This window comes from Melitaea cinxia, chromosome 8, assembly GCF_905220565.1.
Source record: "Melitaea cinxia chromosome 8, ilMelCinx1.1, whole genome shotgun sequence".
Lineage (NCBI taxonomy): Eukaryota > Metazoa > Arthropoda > Insecta > Lepidoptera > Nymphalidae > Melitaea > Melitaea cinxia.
The window spans coordinates 13,865,826-13,889,671 of NC_059401.1; the positions used below are offsets into that span (position 1 = coordinate 13,865,826).

General features: G+C 31.7%; 1 protein-coding gene and 1 non-coding gene across 2 annotated transcripts; one reads left to right on the forward strand and one right to left on the reverse strand.

The window, feature by feature from the left end:
* Positions 1-599: 599 nt before the first annotated feature.
* LOC123656053 (phospholipase A1-like) lies at positions 600-23,043 on the forward strand. The gene is made up of 9 exons (XM_045591775.1): positions 600-698; positions 1,140-1,288; positions 2,997-3,211; positions 9,969-10,017; positions 16,951-17,218; positions 19,453-19,601; positions 20,126-20,352; positions 22,290-22,446; positions 22,902-23,043. Exons 1-9 carry the CDS (start codon positions 600-602, stop codon positions 23,041-23,043), a joined length of 1,455 nt encoding a protein of 484 aa, XP_045447731.1.
* Positions 2,342-2,423, reverse strand: Trnas-aga. The gene has a single exon. It is a non-coding gene; the product is annotated as a tRNA-Ser (tRNA).
* Positions 23,044-23,846: the final 803 nt, after the last annotated feature.

Below are 23,846 nucleotides of genomic sequence, written 5' to 3' on the forward strand. Positions count from 1 at the left end.
ATTTATCAAAAAAAAATAGTTATAACAGTTGGCTTGTTACCCGTAACACAAGCATTAAGTTGCTTACCATAGGAACAGACGACCGTGTGTGTATGTTTAAATAGAAAGAAAAATATATATATATACTTTTATCAAAAAATTACATTTACTTCGTCAGCTTAATATATTTACTCAATCTTTCATTTGATTGCGTTCAAATAAACATAGTATACCTACATAAATCATTTAATACATAAATTGAATTTTAATTTATAAAGTACACGATAAATACATAACATTTATTGAAAAATAAGACCAACAGAAGAAGAAAAAACCATTTCACACTGTAACACCTACTGTATTTATAAAGAAAAAATGCTATTTATATTACTGTATTTATCAAATAAATTCGAGTTACAATTATTTTAATGCACATTTTTTATTGTAATCAATCTTTCAGGTCATTCAATAACTTCTTGGTATTTTCATTAAATAACCCAGAACCAATTTTAAGCACATCTTTCTACGATTCAGTACTAAAAACCGTTTTCTACATATTTGGGTTTGGAGGCAAAGCTGAAGGAAAATCAATCCAAGCTATCGTAAATGCTTTCCTTGGCATGGCAAACATATGTCTTCTAAACTGGGAAAGAGAGGCTTCTCCTGGTATCCTAGGACCTATATCGTATCCTGTCACAGCTATACCAAATACGATCAGGGTTTGTACTTTTGAATATTATCTCAGTGCCTCTGAATACGCACCTTCATTGTTTTACTAAGCATTAATAAAATCACCACTGGAACACCCCATTACTTGAGAGTATTATTTGACAAACAAGATCGTCTGAATGATTGGGGTACTGTCACAATCAGGCTGCTCCAGAATCAGCGCAGGATATTTATCACTAATGTATACTTAGTAGGTTCATAATTTTTTTAAAATGAGGAACACACAGAGGAATAAAGATCAGAGCCTAATAAATAAATACTTTTTTTTAATTTTAACTGAATCAACTTGTAAATGCCTCATGGCTGGGAAAGAGCCTCTTCTCCAAATAGAGGTGGGAGTGGAACTAATTTAATATTTAAGTTTTCTTTTATTCCTTAATTGATTCTTAATTATTAAGTGTCCAACACCATGTACGCTATGTTTTCCTCAGATTGGCAACGAGTTTGGTGAATCTTTGATTAAACTACACAATGCTGGTCTAAATCTTAGCAATGTTCATGTAATAGGATTTTCGCTTGGTGCTCAACTAGTTGGTTACTCCGGTAGAAAAGTACAAGAATATAATACTAATATAGGCAGGTAAGGTCTTAATTTGCACTTTATACCAAGTGCAATTAATTGGTCTTTGTTATGAAGAATACCCCTGTATTGTTAAACCGATTTAGCTATTTATGTTTATAATTATCAGATGAAGACTTTTAAGGAACTACTACACAATATAATCTTGTCTTTAAAAAAAATTAAGTGTTTTTTTTAGATATATGTACCACTACTCTATATAAATACACTACAAAAATGAGGGTTTGATGAACTTTTTAAATTCCGCATTATAACCTTTTTGTAAACTTTGGAAACAACTTCTTACAATTTCACTATTAAAAAAAAATTTTTTTTGATTTAAATGCTTTTATAAACCCCAGTTCAGATTTTATTTTGGGACTCTTAGATGTTGACTAGAAGAATCGCTAATTGTATTTATATATATGTCATAAATCAATTAGTACATCAGCTCATTTAATTACCATTATTATCATTTTAGGTTATGGTCTTTTAAGTGTGCCGCCTCACCAATGCCACTAACAACAAAGACGCTTTTATTTATCATTTTTATAAATATAACACGAGTCACTCAAACATACGTACATATACTTTTAAGATATCATTATTTAAAATCATGTAAAAATTGCTAAACGTCTATTATCGTTATCTTATAATCTCGAAACATTTGTTATCAGTACATTTGCTAACTGACGCATTTCTAAAATTCTATAACTAAATAAATAAAACAAAAATGAAAACGAAAAGTGCTGAAAGTAACTGAAAAACTAAAAAATATGTCATGACTTATTATTACTCTTCTATTAAATATTTCTTCTATTAAACTACATTTTTATGTCAAAAATATTCTACGCATATTTTATTTATAGATAGGTATACTAGGAGTAACGATTTCAAACCATTCGTAAATCTATATAAATAACCTAACTTCCTAACGACTCCATTAAATTAGATAACTTTTTTTTTTGTAACCGTTACTGTAAAGACAAGGTTATTATTTTTTTATATAATAAATTAGCTAATTATTAAGAAAATATAAGGCAAAGCATCACTCATTGCCTAAAAAATTAGTGTCGCAGTCGGTAGGATTCGAACCTACGCTCCCAGAGGGAATCTGATTTCTAGTCAGACGCCTTAACCGCTCGGCCACGACTGCTCTATAACATAATTAGCAATTTAACAACTACGTATAACATTATATTTATATCACATTTATTCACTTTCAATGTAATAAGGTGTCGCAATACTAAAACAATGTACAACGATATTTAAATAATAGAATATATAGAAATTAACTGAGGGCACAACAGGAAATTTCCTGAAATATGAAGCAGCCCGACTGGGGTAGTACCTCGACTCTACAGAAGACCACAGCTAATAATACTGCTTTCAAGCAGTATTGTGTTCCTGTTGATGAGTAAGGTGACCAGAGCTCTTGGGGGGGATTGGGGATTGAGTCGGCAACGCGCTTACGATGCTTCTGGTGTAGCAGGCGTCTATAAGCTACGGTAATCGCTTACCATCAGGTGAGCCGTACGCTTGTTTGCCGACCTAGATATATATAAAGAAATAGTATTTGGCGATATATTTTTTATCACCAAACTTCCTGTTTTGCGTTCGTACATTTGAATCCAAAACTTATAGTTTATTAGTTTACGAGAAAAAGCCGAATAACGCCTACATTACGATTACGCCTATGTTACGATTCCAATGAGTTATTCTTTTACAGAATCACCGGTCTGGAGCCATCAAAACCCTTTTTTGACGGCGTAATATCACTCCGTTCACTCAGTGCATCCGATGCCAGCTTCGTAGATATAATTCACACCAATCCCAATGGGTTAGGAAGCGGTGAAGCTACAGGCTCTGTTGATATCTGGCCAAACTGTGGAAATAGCATACAACCAGGCTGTGATGAGATGGCTTTGGGAATTTCAAACGCAAGTAAGTAATAGCCTAGAAATCTTTTATTGAATCTGAAGATATTGGTTGTGAATTTTGTGTTCATCACAGATTATATATTGACCTATTGACCTATTTGACATAAAAAAAAAGATTAACGTTACTTGTTATTTGCAAAAATATGTTGCAGCTAGCTGACCTGGCGAGTTTCCTATCGCCTTATATTTTTTTCTTAAATATAATTAGTATATATATCAAAAAATATATCCTTTCTTTATAATAATAATTCAATTCAATAAGTAATTAAAATTTCTTTATAATAAAAATATATCCTATCTTTCAAGTTCGATGACACTGCACACAGAGTTCAAATTTTATTAAAATCGGTTAAGTAGTTTAGGTGTCCATCACAAACAAACAACGTGACACGTAATTTATGTATATTAAGATATAATCTTGCTTTATTTACTTTATAGAAAAATTATTAAAAATTTGACTCTAACAAGAACGAAGACAGATCAGTACAGACAAATTCAGAATAATTTTTAGTCAAAATAATATAGAGCTTTGGCGCAACGGTTACAGCCATGGCTTTTACCTGTTGCGTTGGCGGTTGCGGTTTCGATCCCCGCACATGACAATCATTTGTTTTGGCCATGCAGGTGTTTGCCGTGGTCTGGATGTTTGTCAATCCTTGTGGGTCTCCCCACCGTGCCTCGGAGAGTACGTTAAGCCGTCGGTCCCGGTTGTTATCATGTACACCTGATAGCGATCGTTACTCGTAGTAGGAAATATATCCGCTAACCCGCATTGGAGTAGCGTGATGGATTAAGCTCTGATCCTTCTCCTACATGGGAAAAGAGGCCTATGCCCAGTAGTGAGATATTACAGGCTGAAGCGAATATAGAGCTTGATAGTTAAAAGAATTTCAGTTTTTAGATATATACAACTTAAATTTATCAAAAAATACTGTTATTCTCAGACCTTTGCAGTCACGACCTTTCCTGGAAATACTTTGCAGAAGCTATAAAGTATCCATCCGCTTTCGTAGCAAGATCTGCAAGTGACTGTAGCGCGTGGAAAGCAGGACAAGCAACCAATGAAACCATATATATGGGTGACGATATCAATACCAAGTTGGTTTTCCAAATTTATTTTATTTTAAATATAAACAATGAATCGCCCGCTGTGATCGATCGGAGACCAAAGCACGGGACATCGCAAGTTCCCGTAAGATGCAAGTTATGTAAAGCGGACCCGAGGACCTCCCACACTGCGTTTGCCAACACGCGTTCTTTAATCCAGAATACTTCTCCAGCAGCGATCGTTTCTGGGACACATTTTAATTTTGTTCTTTCTAGAACTAATTTTTGGTACTATCTTTAAGAGATACTCCAATCATAGACTGAGCCGTCTATGCTTGTAGCATCACGCACGCTAAATTATTTTAAATTATCCTCATCGTCCAAGTCTCGGCACCGCATGTTTTACATAGGCATGATACATCGCTTGATATCTTTTCTTGATGTTTCAATCAATATCGGAATCTAAAAATACAAATTTAGTTAAAATATAAAAACTAAATTTAATATCAACCAAGTTTTTAAAGCATATTTCAAGCATTGGGATTGTTCACTAAAAACATTTTTTTACTTGCATTTGTAATAAACTTTGGTGTTTGGTCACTGCTATAATTAAGGAAATAGGTCATTTACTTCTTACAACACACTTGCGTGATCAGTTTAATTTACAGTGGTATATTAATAGAATGAATTCTCTTGCTTTCAGAGCACGAGGCAACTTTTATTTAAGGACGAACTCGGCCCCGCCATATGGTTTAGGCGAGAGCGGCTCAAATCCAGCGAACTAGTAAACCTTACATATCTACATAATACTCCTAAAGTGTATTGTGACTAAAACGGAAAACGGAAAGCCTGAACAAAATAGTTCAGAATCAAATCTGACCTTCATCACGAAACGTTGATTTTTATTAAAAAAAAAAAAACAATGTTTTGTATTAATTAAATTAAATTAAATTGTTTATTATTAGTAGTATTCGCGATTATTTTATTTTAAAAACCATTATTAAAAACTTCGTCAATGTTTAAGTTCTGTTCTACTTAATATAAATATGTTTTTTCAAGCTAGGTGTAATCTGTTATTGTATGTATATGCTCAAAATATGGAGCAGCCCGACTGGGGTAGTACCTCGACCTTACAGAAGATCACAGCAAAATAATACTGTTTCCAAGCAGTATTGTGTTCCTGTTGGTGAGTAAGGTGACCAGAGCTCCTGGGGGGATTGGGGATTGGGTCGGCAACGCGCTTGCGAAGCTTCTGGTGTTGCAGGCGTCTATAAGCTACGGTAATCGCTTACTATCAGGTGAGCCGTACGCTTGTTTGCCGACCTAGTGACATAAAAAAAAAATGTAATATTATCAATTATCTGGAATATAATAATATATGGTATATTTCAAAACAATTACTAACATGTCTTATTCTATTTATATACGTGTATATATACATTTATATGACTGACTATCATATAGATAAAGTTGAAAATCAAATTTGATGTGCAAATTGTTATTTTAGTATTTCACAGAAATAAATGTTACACATTCACAAAAAAGAACCGGCATTATATATTTAAATAGGAATGTTATTAAAAAAATTAAAAAACATGAGCTCTTCGTAAAAATATTTCAGACGAATTCGGAATTGATTCAAGAATGAAGAAAAAGAGAAGAAAAAAAAAAGAAAGAATGGCGGGAATACCCTCGTAGTAATTGAAGTGTAAATCTTCTTTTCTAAAATCGATTGCAATGGATCGAATGGAATGCAAATTAATGCAACCTATAATACACGTAATTGTCTATTTGTCGAATATATATATATATATATTTTTATAGTTCATCACAAAGTTTCCAGAAACAGTCCAACATATGCAAAACCGATTTTGTAAAAAAAAATCTACTATCTTCGTCGTTTACTAGACAAAATAAAATCAAAGAAATTTAATTAGATCAAATATTCGGACAGTAAACGGAAATTATGCTGTCATCGCGCATCTTTGGGAATACATAATGTAAATCACTTTTAAAATTAAATATATACCAAAACAACTAAAATGTATATGAACAGAGAATGTTGTACGCTACATAATAATTGTGTTTGCTCGCAAACGAAAAAAAAACCGACTTCAATTACATCGACAAGTAATACAACGTAGATCGACGAAAAAATAGTCAAGCAACTACGCGTTATCAAAGATTACTCAAAAAGTAGTCATCAGATCTCGATAAAATTTATATGTGACCACATGATAAACATCAGCTTTCGATTAAATTAAAAATTATCAAAATCGGTACACCCAGTAAAAAGTTATTAAGGATTTTCGAGAGTTTCCCTCGATTTCTCTGGGACCCCATCATCATATCCTGGTTTCCTTATCACGGTACTAAACTAGGGATATCCCCTTTCTAAAAAAAAAAAGAATTATCAAAATCGGTACATCCAGTAGAAAGTAATGCGGTATAATACAACGTAGGTCGACGAAAAAAGCGTCAAGTAAAAACGCATTATTAGATATAACTCGAAAAGTAGTTTTTAGATCTCAAATAAATTTAAATGGGACCAATTGGCACACACAACCTTTCGATTAAAACAAAATTTGTCGAAATCGGTCTACCCGGTCAAAAGTTCTGATGTAACATACATAAAAAAAAAGAAAAAAAAAAAAATACAGTCGAATTGAGAACCTCCTCCTTTTTTGGAAGTCGGTTAAAAAGAGCATAACCCAGTTGAACAGCCGACTTTTTTCGTGAACAAGATTTTTTTTGCTCTACTGTAAAATGATGATTTTTTTCATGTACTTAAATACAGCGTAATATACTTAAGAAAACTATTATGTATCTTAAATGGATTTTCTTTAGGACGGGGAATCGGCAATATAAAACCAGAATTATATACTTATGCTTCAAAACATTTTAATAGCATTATATAAACCTAAATATCGAAATACGAATTAGATTAAATTAAATTGTCCTTTTTTCTTTTTATAGACTTTTTGTTCGTCGCTGCTGTGTCGTGTCGCTAAAGGGGAAGAGTGTGGGCAAATAAACCCATGTCCTCATCTTACCTCTTACCTCGCGACACCTATGAACACAGGTGTAACAACATTAAATCGTCAAATTATTAAACCATTGACGTAACGGTCAAGCGATCAAAATTCGATACGCGAACAATAACAAAACTTTCCTAAAAAAAATATCAGTTCGAATCAGTTGTGAATCAATTCATTGTTCGCCTCTCATCGATATTCCTGGCATGTATAAAGATTCGCTTCACATTAGATCAGAATTAAATCCAAACGTTCATTTGACAATATAAAGAGTAAAGGTACAGTGAGGTGTACGACAGGATCTACAGCTCGAGCCCGATCATCCACTCGTTGCGCATGGAAGGATTCACCGACTCACGAATACCAGCAGAACAGGACCGGACCCTGTACCTGACTTTCACGCAAGAGGAGAAGAAGGCGTTGATAGGTCGGGGGTACGGAGCTGGGGAGGGGTCGAGAATCCTGACCATTCATGAGGCGCAGGGACAGACGAGTGAAAACGTCATTGTTATCCAGGCGAGGGCGGAGAGGCTCCGAATCCATGATAGTGTCTCGCATGCGGTGGTCGCGATGACTAGAGATACTAACACCTGTGTCTATTACACAAACGACAAGGACGACGCAATTGGCCACTTCGTCAGAAGGGCGGTGGAGGCTAACCATAGGCAGATTCTCGAGCACAGCCACAAAAGCGATCCATAATAGGGATGCGAATGTTATTGAGGATGTGCTCGCAAAACTGGCGGCGGGCGCTGTTTTAGAAAAATGAGAGTGGCCGTCGACAATGCGGTAAATTAACAATGTAGTTACACAATGTAAAGTATAAAGCATGTAGTGTGTTATAAAATTAATGGAGCATGTAGAAAAAAAAAAAGAAAAAAAAAGCCAAAAAAAACCATAGTCGTAAATAATTATCCTAATTATTAACCTACATAAATATATATGTATATATAGGAATATATATCTCTCACGGTCAGTTTTGGACTCACCATCAAAATAGAGAAAATAAGCCTTAGTTCGTAATTTGAAGCATGCAATGTTGAAAATAATACGCCTCAACGCTTGAAAATTAAAATGTAAATAAAAAAGCCAAAAACCAAAAATAAAATCAGAAATTACTCTTATATTTTTTAACCGAATTCCAAAAAAGGAGGAGGTTCTCAATTCGACTGTATTTTTTTTATGTATGTTACATCAGAACTTTTGAGTGTGTGGACCGATTTCGACAATTTTTTTTTCAATCGAAAGGTGATGTGTGTCAATTGCTTCCATTTAAATTTATTTGAGATCTAACAACTACTTTTCGAGTTATATCTAAAAATGCTTTTTTACTTGACGCTTTTTTCGTTGACCTACGTTGTATTATACCGCATAACTTTCTACTGGATGTACCGATTTTGATTATTCTTCTTTTTTTGTTGGAAAGGAGATATCCTTAGTTTAGTACCATGATAAGGAAACCAGGATCTGATGATGGGATCTTAGAGAAATCGAGGGAAACTCTTGAAAATCCGCAATAACTTTTTACTGGGTGTACCGATTTTGATAATTCTTTTTTTGTTGGAAAGAAGATATCCCTAGTTTAGTACCATGATAAGGAAATCAGGATCTCATGATGAGATCTCAGAGAAATTGAGGGAAACTCTTGAAAATCCGCAATAACTTTTTACTGGGTGTACCGATTTTAATAATTTTAATTTAATCGAAAGCTCGAAGTTTGTCATGTGGTCACATATAAATTTTATTAAGATTTGATAACTACTTTTTGAGTAATCTTTGATAACGCGTAGTTACTTGACTATTTTTCCGTCGACCTACGTTGTATTACTCGTTGATGTAATTGAAGTCGGTTTTTTTTCGTTTGCGAGCAAACACAATTATTTTTATAAATAAAACGATCAGTACCTATCAAAATTAATGTAGGCTAAGAAATATCACACTGAAACTCACAGGAATCTTAAAGTAAAAAGGGTAAAGGAGTCGAAGGACACATCTTCTGCGTTCTGCCAAAACTAAGATTTAAATAAACACCAGTCTAGCATTATTCATGTAATAAAAAAAAAGTGTGCTTTAAACCTCACGACTGTAGTAAAACTTACGAAACGTAACTCTCTCTCTTTCTGTATATCTTCACAATCTTCACCAACTGATATATCCCACACATTTTCCGTTCGCCCCATCCGATCACGCTTTTCGTAACGCTCTAATTCTTTATCAGCTTACTCCCTTAGTCAAGCGTGCGTAAAGAAGTTTTAGTTCAATAACTAAAATAAGGTTTATTTTGAATTTCGAATCAAATGGAAAAATAAGAGTTCGCTTTTCCGTTTTCGTTAATATACTTGTGTAGATTTACGTGTGAAACGTTGACGTATATGAGGTGGTAGTAGGTGAAGTCGTGATGTTATATCGTTACATCGGTGTAGTGTTGTTGTGGACGCTGATATCGCCGACCGCGGCATCCACAATCAAATTCAAAACAGTTCGCGCCTTTATTATTATTTTTTTTATTTCTTGTGATTATGTTTAAACAAAAAGATCGATTTTGGATTATTTTTACATTTTTTATGGGTGAATATTTTTTTTCTATACATGTAGTATTAAAAAAAAACTCATTACTTTGTAATTTTTTATTGAAGAATTTTAATTATTCGGTAATTAATTTATTAATACAATTTTCAGGTTCTTTATTAGACACTTCACATACTGCTTGGTTGAGATGTTACAATGGGTAAGAATTTATTATCATTATTTTTGTATACTTTTAAAAATATATATAACAATTTTTATTTTCATCTTAAGATGCTTTTCAAATGGTAAAACAATTTTCCGTTTCATGATAGTAAGTGTGTAAGTGACAAGTAATTTCAATAACTTCGACCTCTCTATTATTACTATATAGTGGTCGCCCAGAGGTCGAAAATCAAACCATAATTAAAAATTTAAATTAAAGAAAACCAAATCAAAAAAAAATCTGAAAATAAAGAACCTTTTTTAAATTTTCAATGTGACTACAGACCTTGACAATTAACAAAAAAGTATAATATGCGTGTGTGTGTGTGTGTGTGTGTGTCAAATACATGGTAGTGTGTATAATGTTTTTTTTTTTTTATTGATATATTACTATATTAGCATTCTACGCTCCTTCTCTATATAAACTATAAGTGTACGAAATTTCATACTCCTCCATGCTCGCAATTTTTGTAAAAAGGGGTACAAAGTTTTCACGTATTAATAGATTATATATTATAACTAGCTGACCCCGCAAACGTTTCTTTACCATATATGTTATTAACCCGCTTAATCCTCCCCCCCCCCCCCTATAACTTAGGGGTATGAAAAATAGATGTTGACCGATTCTCAGACCTGCCCGATATACCCACAAAATTTTATTAAAATCGGTCGAGCCGTTTCGGTTCAATGTTTAACACCATGACACGAGAATTTTATATATTAGAGATATATATTTTTATATATTTGAAGGAGACCATACAAAATTAAGAGGATAGAAATAATTGGGATAAAATATGAATATAGATTTTCACAGCGATAATACTAAGAAATTATTCTACTGTATATACACATACAAGCATATATAGTTAGTCTAATTAAATTAGTTAAAACACGGTAAAACTCCGTTAACCGCTAATACATCACTAAAAAAGAAAAAATTACCGCGTTACATTTCCGAAGATTAGATATCTGTAGATACAGCGATTAATGCCGCATCTTTAAACAAGTCTTTTGATCCCATATGTACCCCCATTTCGGCAAGATTTTCAGCTTTACTCGCTAACGATTTGTAACCTTTAAGTTTTGTTATAGACTAAATAACTGAATTGAAGAAGTCTTCCTTATAATCATTATTGTTACGTAGTTGAATGTCGCGCTGCAAAATACTTGATGAAATATTAGTTATTCAATTTAGGATTAACGGACTTGCGGAATTTACAGGAAAATAAATAAAAGTTAATCCGTTAGACGAAATGTTAATTTTGTCAAATAACGTGTAAGGTATCTATATTAAAAAAGTCAATGCAATCAATGCACTGGCATGCATACTTGTATTGGTATTCTGATACGGTTTGAATTATTCATTCACCATTCTTATACAAGCTTCTCTAACACCAGGTTTTGCCAATATCAAAATAGTAGTCTTAATAGCCAAGTACAAGATAAAAATATTTTAACGATAAAGACCGATAATTGTCACTCATATTTATAAAATAATAAAACTTGGTGCGAAAGTTTTATGAGTATTTTAACTATTTTATCTATATCTAAATAAAATTTACAAAGAAAAACGAACTAAGTACGTACCATGAAGAGCACTACCAAACCAGTAGGTAATTAAAAAAATATTTGTTATTATGGATATTCTTTAATAAGCCAATGAGCTCCAAAACGAAGCATTAAAATTTTATATTACTATAAACAGTATGTATTCAGAAATAAATAACTGACCTTCTCTGTTCAATGTAAATCTGTTATCATTGAACCACTGTTTTACTCATCAATTGCAATTATAAATACAATTTCCCATATCTATAATCTAAGAAGTAAACTTAATCGGAAAATAAATTAATAAATTCTTAATTTTTTTTTTTATATAAAGTGTTACCATCACAAAAATTACGTAAATTTCTACTTTCACAAATTCCAGTCTAATCATTAACGTTTCTTTATTGAATGGCTTTCAATAATTCCAAAAGCGCACAGATGAAATCGCCAATACTACATAGAATGGAAATGACACGAAATAGAATGAATGATCTGTGCACTTGAGGTAATAACCTTGGTTTAATAAAAAATAAAAAAAAAATAAAACATTATTGGATACAAAAATGGTATCACATATTTTTTCTTATAAGAGAAGTTAAAAAGAAATTTTTCTTAGCTGCGTTGTGAAATATTAAAATAAAAACTCATTATCACACTTATCATAAATGAAAACTTCGTAATACAATTTATATTATTCATTACCTTCTTTTTAATGTCATTTAACTTTGTTCCACAATTCTTATGTGTCATTTTAACTTAAGAATTAAAGTAATATTTAAACATTGTCATATAATCAATTTAATTATAAGTATTATATATATAAAAATTGCATTGTTTCTGAGCGAATAAAATTCATATTTGAAAAGTTTTTACACGTTAAAGATTTAATGATAACATTTAAAATAAAAATATTTAATTTTAACTATATGATATTTTTTGGAATGACTGGGTTATCACAAAATAGAATGTTATGTTCAGCGTAAAATATTAATCAAAAAGATATCAGTTTCCCTTTTTCGTACTTCTTAATAAAGTTTGAATTGATTTTAAAAAGTTTATATACTATTTTCTTCTATCCACGGAATTTAAAGTATATCTATCCATCATATGTATAGATCCTCTTATCTATAGCTTTCATCACCTAATTTTATCTGAACATACCAATTAAAATATTAAGAACTAAACGACCTGCTGGGTTTTAACTAATGTTTGTTGGTCCGAAATATGACTCATTGATTTATTTTTTACGCTAAACCTACCTCAATAAACAGGCTGCTTACGCAAAAGGAATTTTGAGAATTAGATCATAAACCTTTAGATAAACGCGTTCAATTAATCTATTATAATTCTACTATAAATACGAATACAAAAATTTAGAAGTCAATGCCTTCCGCCTATGATTTCGTCCCCAAGGTCTTCAAAGTGGATTAATAGGACGGCTCACACTATTTATTATAAAAACGTAATCAAATACGTAATAATAAGCGGCATGTGACCGCTTTCTTTTCGATCTATTGACTCCAAATTATTTGCTTAACGCGTAAGAAACCGGTTTTTCGTCTCGACATCAACAGAAGCTGTTAGGTATGTACAATTTCACGTTTCTATCAGGGACAATGTTTTAGACCTTGCAAGCTAATTTCCTCGATGGTTATGGTAGGCTTTAAACACCTGATAATGTTCTGATACAAGGTCTTCCTTTAATTAGAGATAGTGTCAACCATTATGTCTTTATCGAATTAAATTAAACTGCTTTACTACTGCATTGACCCAGTTACAAATATAGATCATTATCAAATAAATTTATTTATATATCTTAAATTTTATAAAAACTATTTACTTACACACATACCTATTACTCACATGTTTACTTACATATTTAGGGCAATTTTTTAGTGTTTTTTATTTTTATTTTTATTTTATTTTAGCAATATAAGAGGAGTCTACTAACTTAACTAGTAAACTTAATTAATAGGTGTAAAAATGGTAAATAATAAAAATAATTTTGGAGTCTTCGCATACTCAAGTATTGGTTTACATGTAAAATGCGCTTATTTTTCAATAAATTATATTTAAAAAAATAGAAGATTTATAGTTTTATCAAGGGTGCGGTCAAGTATGTTAGGTCAAACGTTGTATAGATGCAACGATCGCTTTTAAAAATCACATAACGTATTCTAATGATTATTCAATCTGTTTCGAACACAAGGAGATCTTATGAAATCGAAATACCTAACTCTTCGAATAGCATATTAATTTCCGAAAGATATTATTTCATAATAAATAAAAAAAATAGGTAAATTTTTTAATATTTAATTAAATTGGGTTATCAAATTTATTTACACTCAATGCTAGCTTCTTAATTTTTTTTTTAATTTTCATAATATCTCGAATGGTGTTAATAAAATAATTACAGGTAATACCTCTAGATTAACTTTTAATTTAGCATGAACTACTTAATTGAGCGTAAAGAATCTCTCGCGCGAAAAAAGAACGGAAAATTTTTGTGTTCATTTGTTATTATTTTTTTTTTGCTTCTACGTACGTTGCTTCCCAGATCATACATTAAAAACAATTATCTGATAATTTACATTTTTTGGCAGCTCCTTTTATAAGCATCGTTTAAAAATTTAATTAAACAAAAACCTTTTCTTAGTTCCTATAAATACACATTACAGTATCTTAGATACTAATGTTGTTATTTTCCTTTTTATTAATATTTTTAAGTGAGTTTCTCTTGAAAACCGGATATTGTCTTAATATTAACGTAACACATTATTTTGATATTGTGACGATTAAAATGCGCTTTTAAAAGTTAATTGAATAGACTAAATGACTGTGAAATACACTTTTTTTACAATACATACAAGACAACTTATTTATTTACGTTAGAAATTGTTGTGACACGAGTTTTAATATTAGTTTACACCCAGTCGAACTCACTATTCAGGAGCGGAAAGCAAAGATCACTGCTAACTGCACCAAAAAGAACAGCCAATAATATATTAATGTATAATTATATACATCCATAAATATATGCATTCATAAATATTTGTATACATAGATATGATTAATATAATTATATTATAGGTAAAGGTTATAAATAATAAAATATCAAATTAAGAATTAAGATATTCAAAAATGTTAAGAATTAAGGTTCAAAATATTCATTATTTTGGAATAAGTAGTTAACTTATGTTTCATTGTATTCATTTTAAATAATGAATTGTTTGTAGGAAATTACGAAATATGAAACGTAAGTTCAAAGTAAGGTTAGAGGGAACTTCGAAACAACCTATCCATATTATATATCGAAATATTCCATAACCTTTGTGCGTATAAATTTTCTCTTGACGTCAACAAACGTTTCTTGGAGAAATAAAAAAGATAAGCTTAAAAAAATTATTACGTATTTTATGTTTTTGTAGTGGAACATACGTAATTTTATTATTATTTTTATATATATACCCACAACATAAATACTTTCTTTTTATTTATTTTAATAATATTTAAGTTGAGCACTCTACAAATGCTACGTGTAATAAAACTGAAAAGGAAGATTTGCGTAAATAACGGTTTTTACGCAAATGATGTTACAATAACAACATTATACGTCCGATTTCATTTCTAAACTGTTTTAAACTCGATTCCGAAGGTGTACTAGCTACGACTACGCGTTTAGTCCTACCACATTTATCTAAAAGGTACTATTTTATTAAACGATAAATCGATATAGCTAGGATTCATTTTTAGAAAATGTCGTTTAATCCCTGTTTTTAGGCAATGAAAAAATGGCTACAACATCGTTAGAATACGAAAGTAAATTTCGCAATTGTCACTAAAGTTGCAATAACTCAAGTGGGAAATCGGCCGGTCGGGATCGCCGAGAAGACCACGGTTCAAATCCCCATTTCTCCAGATCGATTATTTTTTTTTTCCTTTTTGTTTCTAATTGCACTTATGATTTTTTTATTTAAATAGCCAGTTTATATTTTTTATTATTATGTCGGTAATCGGTATCGGTAAAATATGATTTCCAAAAAACACTGTTTACTAAAAATACCGAGCTAAGCTCAGTCATCCAGGTACTTAATTACTAATATAATATATATTAATAATAAAATATTTATTGTTTGACCATTTACTGAATAATAAAAAAGCCATACTTTAAGCATTTCTATTTATATATGAAAAAAAAAATGAGTTCCTGTGACCATAAAAATATAATATTATATTTTACTAGCCCGGTGTAGTAGTTCGAGTAGGCGCCTAAAACACCAACTGTTTGCGGCTTCGGGTCCCGCTCAGGATGGATATTTAACTATTTATATTTGTATAAAAATTGTGGACCTCACCACCGTGTCTCGGAGAGAACGTTTAGCAGTCGGTCCCGATTTTTTAACCGACTTCCAAAAAAGGAGGAGGTTCTCAATTCGACTGTATATTTTTTTATGTATGTTACATCAGAACTTTTGACCGGGTGGACCGATTTCGACAATTATTTTTTTTAATCGAAAGGTTGTGTGTGTCAATTGGTCCCATCTAAATTTATTTGAAATCTAACAAATACTTTTCGAGTTATATCTAATAATGCGTTTTTACTTGACGCTTTTTTCGTCGACCTACGTTGTATTATACCACATAACTTTTTACTGGGTGTACCGATTTTAATAATTTTTAATTTAATCAAAAGCTGATGTTTATCATGTGGTCACATATAAATTTTATCGAGATCTGATAACTATTTTTTGAGTAATCTTTGATAACGCGTAGTTACTTGACTATTTTTTTGTCGATCTACGTTGTATTAATTGTCGATGTAATTGAAGTCGGTTTTTTTCGTTTGTCTGCAAACACAATTATATCAAATACACCTGATAGCGATCGTTACTCATAGTAGAGAATATATCCGCCAATCCGCAGTGAACCAGCGTGGTGGATTAAGCTCCGATCCTTCTCCTATATGGAGAAAGAGGCCTAGGCCCAGCAATGGGATGTTATAGGCTGAAGCGTTAGCGTTAGCGACTAGCCCAGTGGCATCGTTAACAGAGACCCGACTTTCAGCTCTAGGGTAGTCGGTTCGTTTCCCTCATCGCGTCGAGGACCGAGGTGTATTTATTTACATTTTATATGTATTATTTGTATGTGCATTTTATTATATGTATCCGTATGTAATTAAAAATCCTGAAAATAATTCCAATATAAATATGCAAACTGTGAAGATCTCGAGTAGGTACTTAACTGCTTTAAAAATAAAACGAATAAATACATAAAGAAATAATAAAATGTCGGTATAATAAATAATTAGTGATATAATCAAAACATTAGTGTATAAAATATTTTTTCAATTAACTTTACCTGCCTATATTAACTTTTTTTTCAGTTCTCTAAACGACTTCGCTGTGACGTCACTTAGTGATCCAACAAAGCTGTTAAATGATCCATGCTTTGATCCAAATCGACGTACCGTCATATATACATTTGGATACAGAGGCAAGACGAATGGTCCGGCTACAACTGCCGTCCTCAATTCATATTTGGGCACAAAGAAAAGAAATGTTATTCTTCTCGATTGGCAAGAAGAAGCACAGAGTGGAGCTTTGGGTATACCCCTTGGATATGTATTGTTCGCGGTACCTAACGCGAAACGAGTAAGTTTAATTTATAGATATTATCTAGCTAGTTTATTTCTTCGTCACGAGTCACGATTAATATACCTAACACGCGAAACTACGATTATAATATATTTTTTCTAATTTTACGTCAACACGACTTCGTTATTTATTATTATATTTATACATTATTATTAAATATGCGTTTTGAGTATGGAGGATACCAAAAACAATTTGTGGTCTCTTTGGGGATTACCCCACGCAGGTGACTTTTTAGAAATTAGACGAGTTGTTCTGATCTCAATCAATTTCTTATAAATAACTTTAAATCTTTAAATATTATATAAATAATTATAATTATAAACAAGTAGGTAATTTGAAATAAAATACCTACGACATTTAAAACGAATTGTTTACATATAATACCGTTTCGTTTTATTGAAACACAACAATTATTATTAGAAATACGAATTTTAATAAAACAATCCAGTATCTTTTTGTTCCATACTCAAAGGGTGCAAATCTAATCCAATTTCTTATTCTCGGATATCCTTCCCTCTGATCTCGTGATATCTTTGCAATCATTATAAACATAATATTTCCAAAAAATTAAATAAAGTTAAAAAATAGTGGATTAATTTTGTTTTCTCAGCGTTTCAAACTTGATCATGAAAAGATTTTGCTTTAAAAAATTATTCGTTTTTGCTGAACTCCTTATGCCAAGTGCAACTTGTAATTTACTCTTTTTAAAATAATAGGATTTTGTTATCATGTCCAAAATCAAATGGAAAATAGTAAGGTATTATTTTATATGCTGCTATTATAAAAACTAAACCGTTAAGTTTGCGAACGAATCAGTGCTTGGCTCCAGGAATACATATTTTTTAAAAATGAATGTACTATACCTACCTATGTTGGTAAATCTGAATATATGATAAATATTATTTACGAATTACAATACAAGTAAAGTTCTTACTGTTATAGTCAGACTTCGTAACCTAAATTAATATAAAACAAATAATTATTTATTGTTATGACAGCATCGTATTTTATACAATATCTCAAATATTGCATATTAATTGATATATCATGTCTACTAAGTTATTTTAAGACCAAACACACTTAAATGTTTTTATTACAGTTACTCAATAACGATTTTGTTTTATACATCTGAGCTGACTGAGATGACCTTCAGGTGAAGAGTAAAAATATTACCATGCTTATTGTATAATAATACTAAGTATTATGTATTTTATTGTAAATGTTGATAAAAATAAAAAACATTATATTGTATTTTACAAAATTTTATACATATTATTACCTTTTTCTTGACGTAATAAACGATATAATCAGGTTTTTATAACGTCCAACAATTTAATGAATCTTTATTCCTGTAGTATTTGTATGACTCTCTTATTGACATGTTTTTTGCCTCAACTTATTTTATTGTTACTTTGTATTATAATGAAACAACTTTTTCGGATTTTGTCAGGGTTTATTAAGTTTTGAAAAAGCCCGACGTTTCGGATACTTTACAGCAACTTTCCAGATATAACATATAATACATGTTTCTGGAATCCAGATAACCCAGATAAAAACAGATTTGACAAAGACAAAAACAGAAATTGTATGAAAATTGTTTGAAAATTTTGGAATCCCTGTTTCAAACACACAATTATTTACAATAACTTCCCATACAAATCATGGTTTTTTATTGGAAATTTTGAGCGGGGCCTACCGTGCCTCGGAAAGCACGTTAAGCCGTCGGTCCCGGTCGTTATCATGTACACCTGATAGCGATCGTTACTCATAGTAGGGAATATATCCACTAACCCGCATTGGAGCGGAGCAGCATGGTGGATTAAGCTATGATTCTTCTCCTACATGGGAAAGAAGCCTATGCCCAGCAGAAGGATATTACAGGCTGAAGCAATCAACACTTCAACCAAGTTATTAATTTAATGAAGGCCAAATCTTTACTCATCTTAAAGTAACCAGTAGATAGCGTTTGAAAAAAGTACATAGGTATTCATTCATTTTCATTTTCTATTCATTCATTTTCTATTTAACGACGATGTTGTGTTCCTGTGGTAAGTAAGGCGGCCTGAGCTCCTGGGAAGAGAAGTCGGCAATGCGCTTACAATGATGCTGGTGTTGCTGGCGTTTATTCATAGGCCATGATAGGCGCTTACCATCAGGTGGTCCGTACACTTATTTGCCGATTTAATACAAAAAAGTATATCTAAATATTAAAAGTATTTTTTTTTTTTCAGATTGGTCACGAGTTGGGTGATGCGATACTATCTCTTTCCCAAGCCGGTTTAAACATGACTGAAATACATCTCATGGGACATTCGCTAGGAGCTCATATCATGGGCTATGCTGGTAGGCGGACTAGGAAACAAGGAAAAGTAATATCCAGGTAAAGGTCGTTTGTTTATTTGTCAAAACGAGATAAATAGCTTCTAAACAAGTTTTATAATACTAAATTATTGAGATGAGAATAGATTTATTATATCATTGAACTAAATGTGTATAAAGCGTGCGTAGGCATTTATACAAGTGACCCATATAAGAGATAATTATTTGGGTCATCCTCACCCGGCTTACTAATTCGAATTTTTGCGAATGTTTATTTACACAACAACGTATGGAGCATACATGCACAGGGACGGACAGGGAGTATTATTTTATTTTACATATTATAAATAAAGAAATAAAAGTATATCTTTAATTTTTAAATTAAATTTGATACCAAATATACAAACTACAATAGGTAAATAAACTTTTAAGCGAATACTACATTTTTATTCTTGGTTGTATCAATTTAGTATAGATACGGCGGGCTCTATTTAGTGACCTTACTGTATTTCTTCATTTTTTGCTGCATGAATAAATTTATATAAAAATATGTCAAGAAAAATAAAACACTATATTATTTTTCAGGATCACAGGACTTGATCCAGCACGAGCGCTGTTTGAAGGCATGTTAGCCCTCCATTCTGGATTAGACCGAACTTGCGCTAAGTTTGTCGACATTATTCACACGAACCCTGGGTCTTATGGGACGAGTCAATCGTCTGGTACTGTGGATCTTTGGCCAAATTACTCACCAAACGACGGCATGCAACCAGGTTGCCCCACCGGAGAATTTGAAATGTTCACACCTGAAGGTGTGTGAAATGTTTTGCTTGTCCCTTAAAATTAAGCCCATTTGAATTTTTTTACAGAAAGTTATTTAAATAAAGAAGCACCTGTAGATTTTGCCCTATTTTAAGATGATATGGCATTAAATAGTTAAAAGTATTCTATAATATATATTTAAACTAACTAGCTTACCTTACTTACCTATACAAAAAAGTCAATAAAAATGACCTCTTGGACGTAACTCCAAACAAAAAAATCATTCCTGTACCAATGTAGTAGGTATTATTGAAAATTAAATTAAAATTAATAGATTTGATGCGAATATAAGTACCTAACAAATTAAATAGTAAAAAATAATTTACTCATTAAGAAGAAGAAAAAATATAGATAATTATTCCCATTAAGTTGTCACATCGTCGTATATAGTTAGTAATTATTTACCTACTGTTACAACAATAATTATTTCTCGTAAAAGTATTAAGTGTGTATTTGTATGAATATTTACGTATTATATGTATATATTATGTATGTACACCTCCATGTCGTCTAATTCTTTTGTCATGTCCTTTTCATGCTAGAGGTTGTCTGGAAGAGATCGCTCTTTTAGCGATAAGACCGCCTTTTTTTTTATAGCCCGCAAAACTGACCACAATCGTTTAATATAGACATATAAAGTGAAGGACAAAGTGTAAAGTATGTATGTACAATTGAGTCTCCTAGATGTGGACATAGCATGCATTACACAAAAAAAAAAACAAAACTAAAATCAAAATCAAAACAGGTAACTTAACAATAGTGCAAAATCAAAAGTTAGGAATATAAAATACTAAAACACATGGAGTTCAAATAATAAAAGAAAAACAAATTAAACATTTCAATATAAAAAAGGGAAAATTAATTACAATAAAAACCTAAAATACTGTAAAGCAATATACTTACAATTTAAACAATTTAAACACGTAGCTCATTATACAGCTTATTTTTAACTGTATGTATACTATCACAGAAGATATCTATTACGTCTCTCTTTCCATTTGCGAAAAACTGCATTCTGTGCAATGGACTATGTCTACCAAGATTACTTTTTACTCTGGGCAAACTAAATATCTTACGGTTATGTAAGCGGCAACCCCTACGAGGAACAAGCAATTTAAGGCGTTCAATCAATTCAGGTGCATCAATTAACCCCTTCAGAAGTTTAGACAGGAAAACGATATCCGCGATCCGCCTACGGTCCTTTAACTCCTTTAGCGTTACCATTTTATAGTAAGAAAGACGAGCTTCATATGTAAACTATTCTTTATACTTGAAATCACCGTAAGCTATCTAGCTATCCATCTGGCTTCCATCTGGAAAAGGAATCGCTTTTTGTACATGTCTATATTTTCTTTTTCGGTGTAAATTTTTTTTTGATAGTGTACAATAAAGAGTATTTGTATTGTATTGTATTGTAAGTCAGAGAATATGTGTCTCCTAACCATATCGGGTTAGTCATAAAGTCGTAGTGTTCACTAGGCAGTTCTATCCGCAGATTTATGCCTTTTCTATAGTTCTAATCGTAAGTAATGAATTGAACAACTTAATAATGCTGCTAAACTAGTTTCTTCTCTAGTTACTAGACTGGGTGTTCGACTGCTTGTTTAACTAGTCTTTGACTTCTCTAACTGATTGACCGACTAGTTCCGAGACAGTTTGCTCGATTAGTCGCGTGATTAGTTGCTCTAATAATGAAAAATAAAATGATTAGGTTTGTGACAAAATCTTTTGAAGATTTAATTACAACAATGCATATAAGTAATATTTAGTGACAAAACATCCGTGAAGAAAAGCTATATTTTCAGTCTTTTAATGTTCCAAACAATCTTTATGTCGGCCTTCGGGGCCTTAAAATACATTAAAATTTACATTTTCGTTAACTGCTTTTAATTTTTTTTAGATCATTGACAAACTACTTTATTTCTAGACCTCTGTAGCCACGATCGCGCGTGGCGGTACCTAGTCGAGTCTATTCAGCATGGAACTGCATTCCCGGCTGTAGCAGCTAACGATTATAGCACTTGGATGGCTATAGAAACTCTACCAAATGTTACAAATTACATGGGAGACTTGACAAACACAAGGTAAGTGGAAAGATCTAGGATTTATCAACAAAAATCGAACCTTCGAAGTACCTTAAGAACCTTAGTATAAATTCAAACGATAAGGCTACATATTGTAACCGCTTAGAAAATGAAAGAGATTACGAAAATTAGGGGGGGAATGAGGTTTGAAGAGAACGAGGGGTTTTATTTTTCGCAATTTCAGTACTTTCGGAAACTAACAATGCAGTGTGAAATACTTAACCTAACCATAAAAAAACAAACAAGATTAACATGTTCAAACAAGCTGGTAAGCTAGCTCGATAGCGCGATATTTTATTATAGAATTTTTAGCATTCTTCTATAATAACCAACCATACAATACAATCTATGGGAATAAATTCTCACGTTTTATATGGCCCGAAATGTTCTTAAAATATATTTTTAATTTTTTAATAAGTAGGTATAAATTTCAAATTATCATTTTATTTTTTCAGAGCCCGTGGAAACTATTATCTGACAACGAACAAACAAGCGCCTTTCAGTAAAGGCGCCCAAGGCATGATGCCGAAACAGTCAAGGAAGCGACGCTACACTACCGCCTCGCCTCTCACTGTTATTTTTAAGTTTTTTAGGTGATAAATTAGTTCGGTTACTTAAAAACAAACGAAGAGAGAAACTAGCCTTTAGACTATTATCCAAATTTAGCTTTATTTTAGGTACAGATTAGTTTATCTATTATGACAGCTCAATTTAGATTAATGTTTAGGCAATTTTAATGCTGGCAACATATATCATAATTTTTTTTATATACTAGCTGACGACAGCCACGCGTTGCTGTGGCCACAGATTATATATTAGTTACTACGTAAGCTGTGGCTCAATATATAATTTATTAAAATATATGTAAATTCTATATTCAAACGCGCCATCTACAATCTAGAAATAGAAATACGGCGCCATCTACCGGATATCTGTGAAACTTATATGCCAAACAGCTATCTATTAGGATTTTATAGAACTAACCGATAATTACACACTATAGTCGTATAATTAACATTTAATTTGCAATAACAAATATTGAGATCGTTATTGAGATCATTATCATTGAGATAAAAAAAACTACCCTATCTTCCAGGTCGGACCTAATTACAGATGCCTACAAAAGTTGATAAAAATTGGTTCAGTAGTTTATATATAATTCTTATTATTCTTATTTTATATAAAATTCTCGTGTCACAATGTTAGTTATCATACTCCTCCGAAACGGCTGGACACATTTATTTTTCATACCCCGTAGTTATAAGGGGAGGGATTAAGGGGGGTTTATAATATATATGGCAAAACAATGTTTGCGGGGTCAGCTAGTATATATATATAGCAAAAGTGTTTAATTAGTTGTTAGTGTTGAGTAGGTCCATATATTCTGCATTTAAAATGTT